Source organism: Drosophila eugracilis, unplaced genomic scaffold (assembly GCF_018153835.1).
Source record: "Drosophila eugracilis isolate 14026-0451.02 unplaced genomic scaffold, ASM1815383v1 contig_2167, whole genome shotgun sequence".
NCBI lineage: Eukaryota > Metazoa > Arthropoda > Insecta > Diptera > Drosophilidae > Drosophila > Drosophila eugracilis.
Window position 1 is genome coordinate 2,709,849 of NW_024573052.1, and position 15,715 is coordinate 2,725,563.

The 15,715-nt window shown below is 41.0% G+C and overlaps 1 protein-coding gene across 18 annotated transcripts in view; it reads right to left on the reverse strand.

Moving 5' to 3' along the window:
- Positions 1 to 10,898, reverse strand: part of LOC108105423 (basement membrane-specific heparan sulfate proteoglycan core protein) — a 77,678-nt gene extending 66,780 nt beyond the window's left edge. For all 18 annotated transcript variants that reach the window (XM_017211989.2, XM_017211987.2, XM_017211985.2 and 15 more), the window contains exons 1-2: positions 10,814 to 10,898; positions 9,837 to 10,122 (exon numbers count right to left, since the gene is read on the reverse strand). In XM_017211989.2, the coding sequence (XP_017067478.1) occupies positions 9,837 to 9,959 (123 nt within the window). In that variant the 5' untranslated portion in view covers positions 9,960 to 10,122; positions 10,814 to 10,898. The remainder of the gene's footprint in view (positions 1 to 9,836; positions 10,123 to 10,813) is intronic.
- Between the last annotated feature and the right edge of the window lie 4,817 nt (positions 10,899 to 15,715).

The window sequence follows — 15,715 nt, forward strand, 5'->3', positions numbered from 1 at the left end:
TTTTCTGATTTTCTGGCGTATGCAAAAGGCGTCGCGGAACGGGCAGAGGAACCGTCTTGGAAGCGGCATAAATTATCCGGCTTAGGCCATTCCAATCTAAGTTTGAAGACTGTCTGCCGGGTTTTTGCTTTTTGTTTTTTCATTTCTGATTTTTGTCTGGGCTCAGCGATTGCGACGTGTTTGGCGCACCAAGTGGGCGCGGCCAGGGGCCAGTATGCAAAGCACGTTTCCCGATCCAAGTCGATCCCCGCCGATAGGCCTATATGCTGCTCCCGATGCCCAAAAACAGGCGGTAATCTAGGGGGCTGGGGGTGCCTTATGGTAACTCAGTCCGCATTTGGGGGATCATAATGACACTAATGTGGATCAGATAAGTAAGACTTGGCTAAAAGGGAGGTTCAGGCCTTATGTAATTTATCCCTGGCCAGGCTATGAAATGGGTTCTGATGGCTACCAACCCTTTGAGAAGGAATCACAGCCCCAAAACTTAGGATCACAGATTCCTGGCTAACTTCCCAAACATAGTTTTAAAGTTCCTCCATAATGCCTGCCGCACTGCGTAAACCCTTGACTGCTGTTGTTGTTGTTGTTGTTTTGGCTGTGGCAACCAAACTAACCTCTGAAAGAATATCGGGAGATGAGAATAGGCGGCTGGCATTATACTGACTGGGACTGGGACTGCCATATAGAGGTGACCTCAAGTGCGGCACCCAGAACAAAAGCCCGCCAGCTGCAACAAAGGTAACCTGCTCTCCTCCAGCCCTCCCCATCTCCCCCACTCCCCCACAAGCCAGCCATCTCGCTTGCTCTCCTGGATGCTGCAGTTGTTGTCAAGTGCAACGTCATCCTGCTTATTAAAGGTATTACAATGCGAAAGGGAAAAGGAGGGAAGAGCAACAGCAACAGCGACAGCAGACAACAAGTAAACGTAATTACAGACTCTGTTACTTTTACTGCCTGAAAATCTGCTAAGAACTGCACTGGCAGAAAAGCTTAGGGAAGTTCTTAGAAGAACTTACGGATTGATTTCCAAATGAAAAGGAAAACTAATCAGAATTTCTCTCAGTGCCATTGTTGTTGGCCGTAGACCTCCTTCTCATTGTCACACACACACACACAGAGCGTGGGTGGGGAGGGGAGGGGCATCTCGGGGACAACCTCTTAACTTGCGGCTTGTTGATTTCTTCTCTTCGTTGAGGGCCCGCGAAGGGACTCTATTTCGGGCGGGGACTCTGTATATATGCGGACTCGACTCGCATTGCTGCACATTTTGCGCGAGTGGAAAACAGAAAAGTTATTTCTTCTATGATTCAAACACTTGAACTGCATTAGCGTAAGCTGCACCTACATGGGCATAGCCCCCCCGCCCCCTTCAAAGACATCTCTCTATGCATTCATCATAACTGGGTCTCAGCCTGGCCTCTGTCAGAGTCTCTGTGCATCAATGCCTGTCAAACTGCCGACGAAGGGTACTGCTGTCACTGGGAAGGCCATTCGGTTCATTCGGTACCACACCAACTCCTAGACCATTCGGCTGGGTTCTCTGACCCAGAGAAAAACAATTTGCTGCCTTTCAAAAGGCAACAAGTTATGGCGAAATACATTTTCAGCTCTTTTTATGTTAGTTTCTCGGAAAATATGTTCGGGTGTTAAGAGGTGGTTAACTTCAGATTCTCGGATTGAGCTTAACGTGAGGTTAGATGTCAACAAGCGACTGGTAATCGTACAGGTAATGAGCCTCAAAAACTGTTTAGTCATGCGGCTGCTAGATATAGACTTGATATCTAAAAATCTTTTCATTACGTCTCAATCTAAGTGACCCCCTCCTGTATCTTTGTATCGTTCTATATCTCTATCTTTCTATCTTTCTATCTTTCTATCTTTGTATCTTTGAGATAAGAAGTTAAAAAAGATTATCTTTTTACCTTTCTATCTTTCTATCTCCCTATCTTTCTATCTTTCTATCTTTCTATCTTTCTATCTTTCTATCTTTCTATCTTTGTATCTTTGTATCTTTGTATCTTTGTATCTTTGTATCTTTGTATCTTTGTATCTTTGTATCTTTGTATCTTTGAGATAAGAAGTTAAAAAAGATTATCTTTTTACCTTTCTATCTTTCTATCTCCCTATCTTTCTATCTTTCTATCTTTCTATCTTTCTATCTTTGTATCTTTGTATCTTTGTATCTTTGTATCTTTGTATCTTTGTATCTTTGTATCTTTGTATCTTTGTATCTTTGTATCTTTGTATCATTCTATCATTCTATCTTTCTATCGTTGTATCTTTCTATCTTTTTATCTTTTTATCTTTTTATCTTTTTATCTTTTTATCTTTGTATCTTTGTATCTTTGTATCTTTGTATCTTTGTATCTTTGTATCTTTGTATCTTTGTATCTTTGTATCTTTGTATCTTTGTATCTTTGTATCTTTGTATCTTTGTATCTTTGTATCTTTGTATCTTTGTATCTTTGTATCTTTGTATCTTTGTATCTTTGTATCTTTGTATCTTTGTATCTTTGTATCTTTGTATCTTTGTATCTTTGTATCTTTGTATCTTTGTATCTTTTTATCTTTGTATCTTTGTATCTTTGTATCTTTGTATCTTTGTATCTTTGTATCTTTGTATCTTTTTATCTTTTTATCTTTTTATCTTTTTATCTTTGTATCTTTGTATCTTTGTATCTTTGTATCTTTGTATCTTTCTATCTTTGTATCTTTGTATCTTTGTATCTTTTTATCTTTGTATCTTTGTATCTTTGTATCTTTGTATCTTTGTATCTTTGTATCTTTGTATCTTTGTATCTTTCTATCTTTCTATATCTCTATCTTTCTATATCTCTATCTTTCTATATCTCTATCTTTCTATATCTCTATCTTTCCAACTTTCTATCTTTCTATCTTATTGCCTTATCCATCTCCCCCTCTTGTTACCCTAAAACTGTGACCAATGTCTGTGGGATGTCAGCTTGGAACTTGGGACTTGGAACTCCAAGGTCAAGTGCTGTTTTTTTTCTTCACTCTTTCAGGCCAAAAGAAATCGTCTCCGTCTGCTTATTTTGTTGCTTTTGGGCTATTTCTATCTGTTTCTTTTTTTTCTGTCTTTTTGGCGGCACGTTTCATTTCATTAAGAGCAACACACACACACACACACACACACACAGCTACACACACTCACACACACACACTGTAAAAACAGGAAATAAATCAAGTTTGGCTTTGGGCCGAAAGTCAACGCTGTTGTTGTTGCCCCTGCCCGGTGACAGCGACAAATATTTGTCTTTTGACAGCTAATGGGTCTCATTTAGTGATCGCCAGAAATCGCTGGATCGGGGGCTAGGCTATAGGGGCGTCTCCCCCAGCGTCAAGCAGTCTGTTTGCCTCTCAGCCATCGAATCTCTCCGAATCGAATCGAGTCGAATGGTAATAGATTTTGGTTTTTGCGAATTGATTAAAATCGTCACATACCTGAAAGATAAACGGAGAAGGGGGGTTTGTTAATTGAATTATTAATGCATAAATCAATAATAGCGGATAAGCCCGATAATGATGCTGCTGCGGGGAACTCGTTTCCGATTTTTGGCCAAGCAACTACTACGGTAGAAGACTCTCTTCTAATCATAGTTAACAGATCTCACACTTTCCCCACCCCTACATCAGCCACACATTCCCCCATGTACCTTCTACTTTGGCCGTAATATAAAGCAACTCGAGTTCCCATTTCCCACTATCAGTTCCCCCAAATTCCCGAGAACTTTCGCCTACTTTTCCAACCTGAAACCCGATGTGTGCGGGGCTAAGGGAACATCAGCTGATCACACCTAGACGACATCCAACACGCTCCTCCTGCTAGAAGCTAATGAACTTGCGCTAATAAAACCGCTGATCTGGCCAAAAACTGAACTGAACAATCGCAGGCAATGGACACTCTTGCGCTGAGCAGAGGCCGTGGAATCTGATGAGTAGGGGATTCAAAAAATATTTGTGGGCTTAGTCAGAGGGTATTGGGTCCGGAAAAAAGGTCTCGCTAATGGCTAATGGGTTGATAAGGCAACTAGTTCTGGCCACAAATAAAATAATCATAAACTGTGGCAGCTTCTGCGGGCAAACGAAAAGTAAACGAAAAGCGAAAAAACAGAAAACAGAAAACAGAAAACCAGTTTAACTATAGTGACGATCTCACACGATTTTGGTCATGCAAATGTCAGCCGCATATGCATTAAATTAAGATTCATCAGCACACGAGTGCTGGCCACTATATAAAGATATATATATATATAGTAAAGATATATATATATGCTTGAGTTACGTTACCGATCCGATCCCATAACCTGGTCTCACTATCAGTCAGTTGACACCTTATCAACTTGGCAACAACATGAGCATCGAAAACTATGCCACCTATGTATGTGGACTCTATATCTTATCTGGCCGGTCTGGGGTTTCTTCCAGATACTCGTTGGCTTTCCGTTTAAGTTTAAGGGAACATTTTTCCTTAATTGACTGGAGCCCCCTTTTCTTTCTTAACGGCAATTAGCCCAAAACTCTACGCCTTTGTTCTCCGATGAAATATCAATAAAGTAGCTGACATGCCGAAAAATGTATAAATATTAAATGCCGTCCCCCCGAAGTTTGGCACCTCGAAGAGGGAACACTCTTTACTGGACTCTGATAAATCTCCTATCAGAAACTATACCAGAGATCACTGTACAGTGGTGTAATCTTAATTGCAACAACCACTAGATGCCCATTAAAAAGCCATTCTCCATCGATCTCTATTAGCTCTCGATGCCTTAATCTTTAATTTTACGATTTCTGCTGCAATGAGCTATATATAATTGCTGTCTTGCCATGATTTATTAATGCTGATAAGCGGTATTTTATTTATATAGAATTAATTAATAAAACAAGTGCTTATCTCTCTCTCTCTCTCTAAAATTGAAGTGTTTATTTTATGGAAAGCCAAGCTGGCCCTGACAAAGGTTGGATACCAAAAATCAAAGTGTTTTTGGGCTTATTAAAGCATAAACATATACAAGTCGCGTAAGGCAATGGCAAATTAACGAATCTGCATAATTATGCATCATTTTTTGGCTTGTTTGATTGCTGCTTTTATGCTTTGTTTACTAATTAATTGACTTGAAAAGTTAAGCGGCTGCGGCGCAGTTTGGCAGCCACTGGATCCACAATATCGAATTGATTGTTGAATTTATTTCGCCATTTAGGCTTGGGCAGCAATTAATACAAATTAAAGAGCTGTGGATGATTTCCATTGAAATGGGTGCCAGGGCTGCCTCCTCCCCAACTCCGTCATGCTTGGAGTCATCTTCAGGCTGATGATGATGTTGATGATGCAACTCCATTGGCATCGAAATTGGGGAGGCGCCACAACTGGGATACAATATCTCGATCGTGATCTGCGGCGGCTGCTGCTGTGCAGGCATTTTTTAATTTCCCCGAAATAAAAAAGCGTTTAAGATTAATGCCCGCGATTGCCAAACAGAAGCTGATGTCACCCGCATAAGATTTTCATTTTTTGATTTTTTCATTTTTTCATTTCCAAAAGCCCAGCCCAGTTTCCGCCGCCTTGATTATGATTAACGATTAGGACGACGCCGAAAGAAGTTGCCTTTCGATCGTTCGTTCGATCGATCTGTAATTGCCAGTCAATTCCCTTAATTGAAAGCTTGCCCCAGGCCCAGAGACTTCGAATTCAAATAAATTTCAAATTTCACTCATTAAAGTGCCACCCCCCGCCAGAGTTTAAATCTGTTTCTATTTCTGTTTCTGATCAACATCAGAGATCAGGCTTTGACTTTGTTCTATAACCTGACAGATAGATATAGACTATCAACCTGATCGGTATGCCATTATCACTTTCTTACAATGTAATAAAAAGAAAAAACCATACTGCAGGCCCCTGTCTAATAGATCTTAGAAGCTCTATAGCTTAAATCACCTCCTCTAACGATGGGCCCTGAATGAGAATGAGAATGAGAATGAGACCTACCCAAAAATCGTTGATCGGCCCCTGCATACTAAGTTTCGCGATGGGATCATCATCATCTTCGATTCTTGGCAGACACTTTCCTAAGCTTTATTATTATTATCACTGCTTGGCATAAACAGAAAATTTAAATGCAATTTTCAAGCACATTTTTATGGCGTCATTCGCCTGTAAAATGTTGCTTTACTTTTTGTCTCCGCCGATGACACAATGAGATATATAAACTTCTAGATATATATATATATATCTTAGATATATAGTTCACCCACACTGCCTCCTGCATTTTGCAATAACTCAGAAGGCAAATTGCGACAGTTTAGGAATTTCCTCCCCGCCCCATCTCCATCCGCATCCGAAAAATGCTCTTAATGGGCTGGTTGGGTGATGTGTTTTTTATTTCATTTTCCTGCTGCTTATTTCTATTTTCAACATTTACGCAATGCAATAGTCAAACAATAATTGTTCATATGCTAGGCCACCACCATATATATACTATATATATATATATTCGTATATAGTATAGTGTATTTGTGCCCCCACAGACGCGCCATGCAAATATTAAATTACAAAACCTGCCTGCCAGGGAGGGGAAGGAAGAGGTGGGCCAGCAAAGTGAGAAATGAAAAGTCAGGCTGGGAAATTGGTATTTAGTTTACCCTACACTGCGGAGTTACTTTTCAGTGTTTAGTCTATGAGGCAAATAGCTGGGTGTACCCATTCTACATTCCTGCCAATGGGTATCAGGTGCCAGAGGGCGAGGGGTGGCGGGGGACTGAAAGAGTTTTCATTTTCAATTATTCATCATCAGCTTGGCGGCTTTGCTTTCTGTGCTCATTAGCTGGACATATGTAATTAGATCTATGCGACTTCTAGTGACTTTCAGTGACTTTCAGTGACTCTTAGTGACTTCCAGTGACTTCTAAACTATCTAAGTACGATCAAGGATCTTGTAGAGCTGTCTTACTGGGTATCATCAAAAAATCGCTTACTCCCAACTCTCCTGCTCTGCCTCGAATTAGAAACTTTCGTCTCTGGTATCTTGTCGCCTTCTATTTATAAATGCTTGCCTCATAGCCAGCCAGCATCTTCGTTCATTGATTCCCCCTAAACCCCCTACACCCCCCCTTTTCCTCCACCCAAAAATGCATACATCAGCCAGGGGGAAAATAGATTCCGGATCCGCAGAAGAGCCAAGTCTGGGAATCCGAGAATCCCGACCAGGTCGCCCCGTAATGACTAATGGTAATGGAAGCCTTCCGACATGCCAATTTGACAAAGTTAACACTCGGCGATATCGGCAATCAGCCTTAGAGGAATATATAACCAGAAATAGGAAGGGAAAAGCCAGAGCCAGGCACTTCACTCTCCCATTTCCCATCTCGCATCTCGCACATGTCGTATAAACAGTTTTAAGTGTGCCAGTTGGCCCCCCTTAGCCCCTTAGCCCCGCCCCTTTGGTCAATGTCTGAACTTGAGCTCAAGTGGGTGCAGATGGGTTAAGGGAGGGCGGAGGAGGAGAAGTATGCGTTAGGCAGCCTCAGTTTAGTATTTAAACAAATGCTCGCATGACTCTTCCACAGAAAATTGCATGTGATCGCTATGCGAATGTGAAGTTGCACGTTGAGAAATAGTTTAGCAAGAAATTTGCCATTTTGATGAGATATTATTAAGGCTTTAATAGGCTTTTCTCCCAGTGATCCAATAAAGCCAGAATGGCAGATATACAGGCACAGCCGGTCACATGTGTGATCGAGGGTCCAACATCTTGTGTCCATATGTTGCACAAACAAACAATCGAAACAGAAACCGTGAAGCCACGAAAACAAGAAATCAAGAAAACAGAAACAGAAAACACTAAACTGAAAACTGAAAACTGAAAAATGAAAACTGAAAACAAGGAGAACGAGCGAACCGAAGGGAATGTGCCAACGAACGCATCTTCACACAGAAACAGAAAAGCGAAAAGCGAAAAAAAAGCAACAAAAACAAAGAAAACATAATCCCAAAAGCTGAAAAAGAAACCAAAACGATATGGCCAAGTCGAAAAAGCTGCGAAATGAATATTTTTCTCATCTGGCGGGGCTGGCGTTTTGTCGGTGCTTTGGCTGCTTTAATTTTCCCTCTTGTTTGGCCTGCAGTTGGTGTTGATGATGCAAATATTTGTTTGACAGTTTGTTTGACAGATATCAGGGGGGGGATATATATCTGATGACAAGTGGCCATATAAGCCAAAAGATCGAAGGGGATACCCTTGTGCAGCCGCCAAAAAGGGGGACTCATCCGTCGATGTAAACATCTGAGATCTGTTGCCAGGCGCAGATCACCATCACAAACAGATGGAATGCCATTTGTAAACCAAGAATATCAAAAATGTTAAACAGGATGAACTTTGATGATGACATAATCTACAGAGAGGCCCTGATAAGTTCTAGTTTTGCGGTTAGAGGAAGTGCCAACGACTCGTTCAAGTTCACTTATCAATCTTGAGCGGATAAAACCCAAGATAAAATGAGATATGAACCTAAAGTGGCCGGGCCACCTGATCGTATGCGCAATGTCCATTGACCGGCAATGGCAATACGCATACGCCGGATAGGCCAGCGCAGAGGATGGAGCTATCGGACTGCAGCAGTGACCTCGTTTGCAGTCCGATTTGCAGTGGCTCCTTGTAAGCGTGAGGGCTCCAACGATAAGACCCGACCAGGCGACACACACACATATGTTCGAATTTGGCCTCATTTACGCAACTTCCGATGTGATAAAAAGTGTGAGCAGCGCTGCAGCAAAACAAATCAAAAGAAAACAAATAACAGTACAGTCGGAGAATTGTCCAGCAGGTACTACTGGCCCATCAGAACATCGAAAATCAAAGGTTCTTCTACATATAAATGGCGGTGATTTGAAATGTTAATTTAAGAAATTATTTCATTGCAGACAACGTCTGTGGGCAACATGTCATTAACTCGCTGATAACGCGCTATCATCGCCCCTCATTATGGTGGAAAAACGAACACACATTCTATAACATATATATAACATATATATATATAATTAGAACTGGAACAATCGACTCCTCCTCATAATAATTGGCAAAGAGGACCGAAAACAATCGCAGCATTCAAAAGTCGCTTCGATGATTTTGGAAGGAAAATGAAATGAATTCGGTGTCTGTTTTTTTGAAACAGTGATAACCCCCGATGATGACCCGGGTGGTCTCAATGATTATATTTTTTTGGCCCCTGGTCATTTCGAAGTCCGGTCCTTGCCATTGCTTGGACAGACCGTTTGAATTGGACTTTCAGTTTTAAATCGCTTCCTAAGCCTAAGCCTAAGTCAAATCCCCCTAAAAAAGAAACCCTCAGGGCATCTATATAATTCCTATGCTAATCACTTAGCCGCTCTATTGGGAAAATAATGTGTGTCATGGAAAATGGTTCAAGTTCGTCGATGGTATCATTTCGAATTAGTGATCGTTGGGCTAGAGAAGCCAAAACGGAAGTGGAACTGTTGATAGCAAGCTAAATTATAACTAGACTTTTCCCTGATATAAATTTCACTTTTTTTTTAGCAGTTAATCAAAGCAGAAACTATACATTTTGACTACGCCGCTTAGCAAGTCTTCAAATCAAAGCTGTTAAAGCCACGCACAAAGGTGTAGCTACCCGAATGCCTAGCAACTTTCGACTGGTCAGAGCTAAGAGTTTTATCATTGATAGTTTTAGTATCCATTTTATAGCCCCGATCAAGGTTTCCAGACCTCCGGTACTGCCTTAATTAATGCAAACAGAGAGTCACTACGAGTTCCCCCCAATTTCTTGCAGACAAAACTCACCTTGGCATTTGTCAGCGGTACATGGCAGGCGTTGAGGACGAAGGCCACGACAAGGAGACGCAGGAGCAGCGATCCCGTGTGACCTCTCGCGATCGCGGGCGCTTGGGATCCCGGCGATCCCATCTTGTGGTTTCCGGGTAACAGCGGTTACGGCGTGGTGTCTCTGGTATTTTTGGTTTATTTGGCAGCTATATGGGTTTGGTTTAGGTACTTGTGTGAAGGCAGTTTCGGTTCGTATTTGAGTTTGGTTTTTCACGGCTGGCAGGTTGTTGTTACGGCTATGGCACTGCACAAGAAAAAAAAGCCCCGAAATAATTTATTAATACGTTAATTGAAAAACTATAGAAACTATAGAAAACAATGTGTCCCCTGCTTTAGGCATAAAAACTCCTAACATTAATTAATCTATAAAATACTTTAAAATCTGAATTCTATGGTCGATTTTTTCTCGGTGCACTAATAAAAAAAATAAAGGGGGAAACAAATCGGAGAACACAGAAACGGGACGCGTTTCCCGATTTCAGCAAAAACTGTCGACCTCGGCGAAACCAAAAACCCCCAAAAAACAAAAAATACCCGAAACCGTTAGGTTCGAGAAGTCCCTTCGAAAAGATTGCAAGATCTCCCAAAGATCTTATTTTCACTCCTAGCTGAAGTTTGTTTTCCCCATTTTCGTCCGGGTTGCCACTCTTTTCGATTTCATTCTTTCTTTCTTTTCTTTTTTTTCCAAATTTTGTTTTACACTCGCGTAACACTATTTTCTGGAGAGAGTGGGTTCCTTTTTTGGATCATAGTCGCAAAGAAAAGAAAAGGAGCTAAGGTTAGGTTTTTATCCTTGAACCGTTTTCACCAGGATATTTTTTTTTTAAGGATTTCGGAAAATGTCGGCACTTTGTGGATGTGAGAGCACTTAAAAAAAAAATTAACGCTCCACAAAGAGAGTCAGAGTCACGCATTAAACAAAAGAAACAGCGCACCGTGGAATGTGCGACCGCCTGGAACGATGGCGCGCAACCTAATGTCTAAGAACCGTTGCTGCGATTCCCATCGCTGCCTCTGCCATGTCGACGTCGCTCCGAAGACGCACGAAGGCCGAAAACGAGACGAAAGCCGAAGCGATTTGCGTGCTCTTGTTATTGTTATAACGGCGCTTAATGGCTATTGCAAGCCTGTTGCGTCGATGCACCGCTCTCTCCTCGCCCACTCCTCTCTCACTTTACTCTCTGCTTCTTTGCTTCTTCGCTTATCCCCTGTCCCCGTCTTCCCCACACATGCGTGGGTGTCCGCTTACGCAGAGTTTGTCGCGCCTGCTCTCTCTCCTCGTGCTCTTCTTATCCTTTCCATACTTCTAGGACGTAGTCAGGACTATAAAAATGGGGGTCTGGATAATTTTTATCAAATTAAAACGAAAACTAAATGCCAAAATGAACAAATAATATAATGAAGTTAATATTAAAAACAACGAGATAAAAGTTAAAATCTAAGCCCCCTTGAAATATAGTCAAGGGCCGCCTATGCCTCTCGCTCTCTGGGTCAACTGATAAGCAAGTGAAAACCGTTGCTCCTTGCTCTCTATTCTTCTTTTGTTGTTGCTGGGCCAGCCGGTTTGCAAATTTGCAAATCCTCTCCCTTCTACGAAAAGTACCGCAAGCTTCGCACTATTCCTTGAGGTTTTTTTGCATTTGACACCCGAAAAATATTTCTCCCTCTTGAAAAGGCGGCTGTTTTGAGCTTAATTTAACAACATTTAAGGCAGCTTAATAAAATATATTTACGATTTAACTTAAAACGTGTAAAAACTGGAAGCACCAGAAGGAAAAGTGATGGAAGTGCAGTTTTTACAACTTTATGGCTGCCAAAATATTTGTGCTTTTTGTGTACTTATCGGTATGCAGAAACTGCATGCTCCAACAAGAGGCCAAAGAACAGGTGCAGCCATTGCATATAACATCATCTTAAAAGTGCGATCATCGGGCTAAAAATCATTCACTTTTCGTTTCTTCTCTTTGCAACTCAGCACTCACATGGTAAATGAGTATAAAATTAGCCTATTTGGTCATGATTTATACTTTATTTAGTTAGCACATTTTCGGCTGCTGATGAAATTACATTTAATGGTACATTCTATGCCTTAATAGTTTCTGCATGTTCCGAAAATCAAGTGAGAAGTAAAAATCTATTTCATTTCAGGGAAAGTTGACCAGGAAATCGATTTGAAAAGGTTCTTCTTCAAAGCCTCTTGGCTTTGGCGGTTAAGTCAGTTGTGTCAACTAATCATGGGTCATGGACTGTGCTAGCTACAACATGTGACCTTCAGCCCACATCGTCCCCCACCGCCACCCCCAGTAAGGCGTCTTCCCATTGGCGCCTGACCCAAATGACATCCGAAAACGACGCATGCGTAAGGCTGAATTACCGGACTTGGTTGCCGACGCCCCAAACGGAGGACCAATGGACACGTTGCGATTTTTCATGACCCCACCTTTTCCCTCCCGTGTTAATTGGGTTATTCCCTAGGTCCCCCTTTCTCTCCTCTACCTTCTTTCGTCTTTTAGTGTGGAATATTTAAATAGTGGCGCCTCGCAAATTGCCACAGCTTCCGTTCGCTGATAAGAAGAGGCTCTAAAAATAATCACAGAATATATGTTAATTACGCCAAATCAAGTGATGACAATGGAAGGTCTGCACTGTGAGAAAAAGGGTAGCTATTAAGGAAATTCAAGGAAAGTCTTCTTTTTAACATAGGTTTTGATGGAGTAACTAAACAAGTAAGGCCTTTTAAGTTAATCTCTTTTAATTTTGTATATATTTTATCTTTATAAGTTAGTTACCTATTTGAATTCCACTTTTTCAAGTGTAATTAATATTCGGACATGTGTGCACTTCAAACACATAAATATAATTTGGGAAGTCAAAAGGTGGGCCCTTATCGCGGTGGTTGGCTCGAAATTGGAACAAAGGCTGAAACAATTGTAATTATCAAATTCCAAGCCGAGGTTATCGGTTATAAACGTTAAGAAAAAAAAACCCCAACAATAGCGATTTTAACCTGGCGAACACACCACGTTGGTGTGGTGAATACACACGGCTCTGTTAGCCACTTTCAAAAGTGAAAAGCTGTTCACAGTTTGAGAGCGGCTGCTGAAAAGCTTTTAGCCAAGTCAATAAAATGTGTTTTGCAAAAGCTTTCCAAAAGAATTTTCTAAGGAAAAGAAAGTAGTTGTTATAAATCTATATTAATTACTTTAAAGGTCCAAAAATATGAACTAAAAAATGTTATAAATTACTTTAATATAATAATAATATTATAATATTATTCTAGTTTAATTTCCATATTTAGAAAGCAGAAGCAATCGTGATAACAGTTGAGATTTTTAAATATCAGAACACACATAATTCGTGACCTAAATACTTAGATTTAGCAAACACACATTAATATATACAACAAGCCATGATTAAAGTGCTTTAGAAACGATTAAGACTTTAGGAAAAATCGTGATTACTTTCAAGGTCAAAGATATTTCGGTTTCAGCCAGCGATTCGATGTCTATTTCAGTCATAAGTGCAAAGATAATCCCCGCATAGGAACATTATTTCTGAAGAGTATAATAATAATCCTAAGAGTCATTTCCATTTATCCCTTTGACAGCACTGAGGATTTCCCTGTCCTGCTCATTTTCCAACATCCACCCCCACCACCACCCCACCATATCTGCACTCACTTTTACATTTTCCGCAACACTTTTTTGGTTTCCGTTACCGAGCTTTACGCTAAATATTTGCCTGCCCTCCCATACCCCTCATCCACCTCTCTCTCAGCACTTTTTTCCTGGCCAAGTCACGTGTTTCGCAACGGCAACTTGTTGGCTTTGGCATACGTAAAATACGTAAAAAAAAAAAAAAAGAAAAGGGCGGTGAAAAGTGGGCGTGAATTACGACGTTCGGGCGACATTTTGTAATTGAAAACTAATTGTGGCTGTGAATAATTTAACAGCTTTCCCTATTTTCCACGTCCATCCCTTTACTTGGCCAACAAAAAAAGGGAATAATAATGTGTAAATGGCTAAGGAAAACGGTAATTTCCAGCCACGTGTGATTGGCAAAGACCAATTATTGCCAGCTTACCAACAACCGTAATTGCGACATGGAAAATGGATTTCAAGGAAGCTCATTTAAGGACTTAAAACTAACCTAAAGTTAGCACTAAATTTGTATCTCAGCTTCAGCCACCTGCAACTGACATCCCGACCAAGTTCTAGGTCAAATCTGGAGCTATCTTCTTCCATCAAACAGGTTCTTCTTCTCCAAATTGACAGACCAAGATGTGCTTTGGCCAATTTCAAGGAAAATCGGTTACGTGGAAACCTCGTGGAACAGTGCTAGCCCGGAAAACCCAACAAGTGGCAAGGTAACAACAAGTTGCAAACTGCAGCTTGCATAAGGAGAAGCTCAAACCTTGGGCTTACAAATAGGGGGAAAACCAGTTGACATTTTCCACCCCAGGGTTGTGCAATTGTGCGGAGGGGGGAGGGGGAAAACTCTGCTGTTAGGGAAAAGGACTGTTGTCCTGCTAAAGCGTTTGCTAATTGTTAGCTGGATATCTTTGGATATTTTTTGGCAAGACCTTTGGCTAGGCTTTTAGCTTAATTAAGGCCAACGTTCCGGGCTTTGTGCCTGCCCCGCCCCGCCTCCACCTGTCCATCAATAGGCATCTAAAGGTTTTTTTGTGGCATTGAAATTTAATTTCGTTTCATTTCGCATTTCGTTTTTCACATTAATTAAATTGACCTCCTTCTGTGCGAATTTTCGGGGGGGGAGGCGTGAAAGGCGCCAGAAAACCAAACCAAACTGCCAAAAAGTCAACGGCGAAAGTTAAAAGCCAAGCCAAGGATTTGCAGATATATCTTAGGACCTCTCAATAGGACTTGGCTTTAAGTTGCTTTCACTTTCATTTCTATTATTAACAACTTTTGAAAGATTGCTTAGGTTGCTTAGGCAAAGCTGAATGAATGCTAACCAAAAATCAAACTATGAGTGTTCCCTCCTTTCACGCCCACAATTTTCCGCGAATAAGCTCTTTTTGCCAAAGTAGGCCCTTTCTACGTCACATTTTGAATCCCTACAGGTGGCAATAATCCCTATCCCAGATGCACTTACTCCTGCTAAGCCAAGACTCTGGGCTTTGATGATTTTGGCTGCCTGCTTTCCTGTGCCTAATCCCTTTCCTAATCCCCGAAATAGCTTGCGCTTTTCCACCCAAACTACCCATCGATTTAAAAGCCTTAATTAAATGTCTTTCCTATTGTTGGTCTTGTTCTCACCTATAACTTACCTATATCCATTGACCTCCAATTGTCTTCCCAAAGCCCAGCATTCTGATCGACTTCAGTTTGAGAAGCACTTTGGTAGCCTTTGTTAGAGGGCAGCTGCCGCCATCATCAGCCTGGCAAAGAAAAGATGAAAAATGTTAGAAATTAAGTTTATTTCTTCTGATTCATTATTATTTTTGGGTTCTGTTTTCGTTTCATCTATATACCAGAGTGAGTACATATGCTCGCCGGCTAAATACAGACCTCCTCTTCTTGGCCAAAACGGCCTTTTTGTTTATGTTTATTTGCTGCTCGCTCAGTAATTAAAAGGCAATCAAAAGGCAAATAGATTCTTTCGCCGGGCCACGCCCCCAGCCAGTAACTTTTGTAAATTCCAATATAAAGGCTTTATTTTAAGATTAAAACTGAACTTTTTATAGAATCCAAAGATCTGGGCAGAAACTAACTTTGAGCCTTGTCAACTCTTTGGGGCAAGACAGCCATCATAAAAGGCTAAAAAAAAAACGTTCTTCTCGCTGGCTGCTAATAAATTTGGATAAAATCTAAACA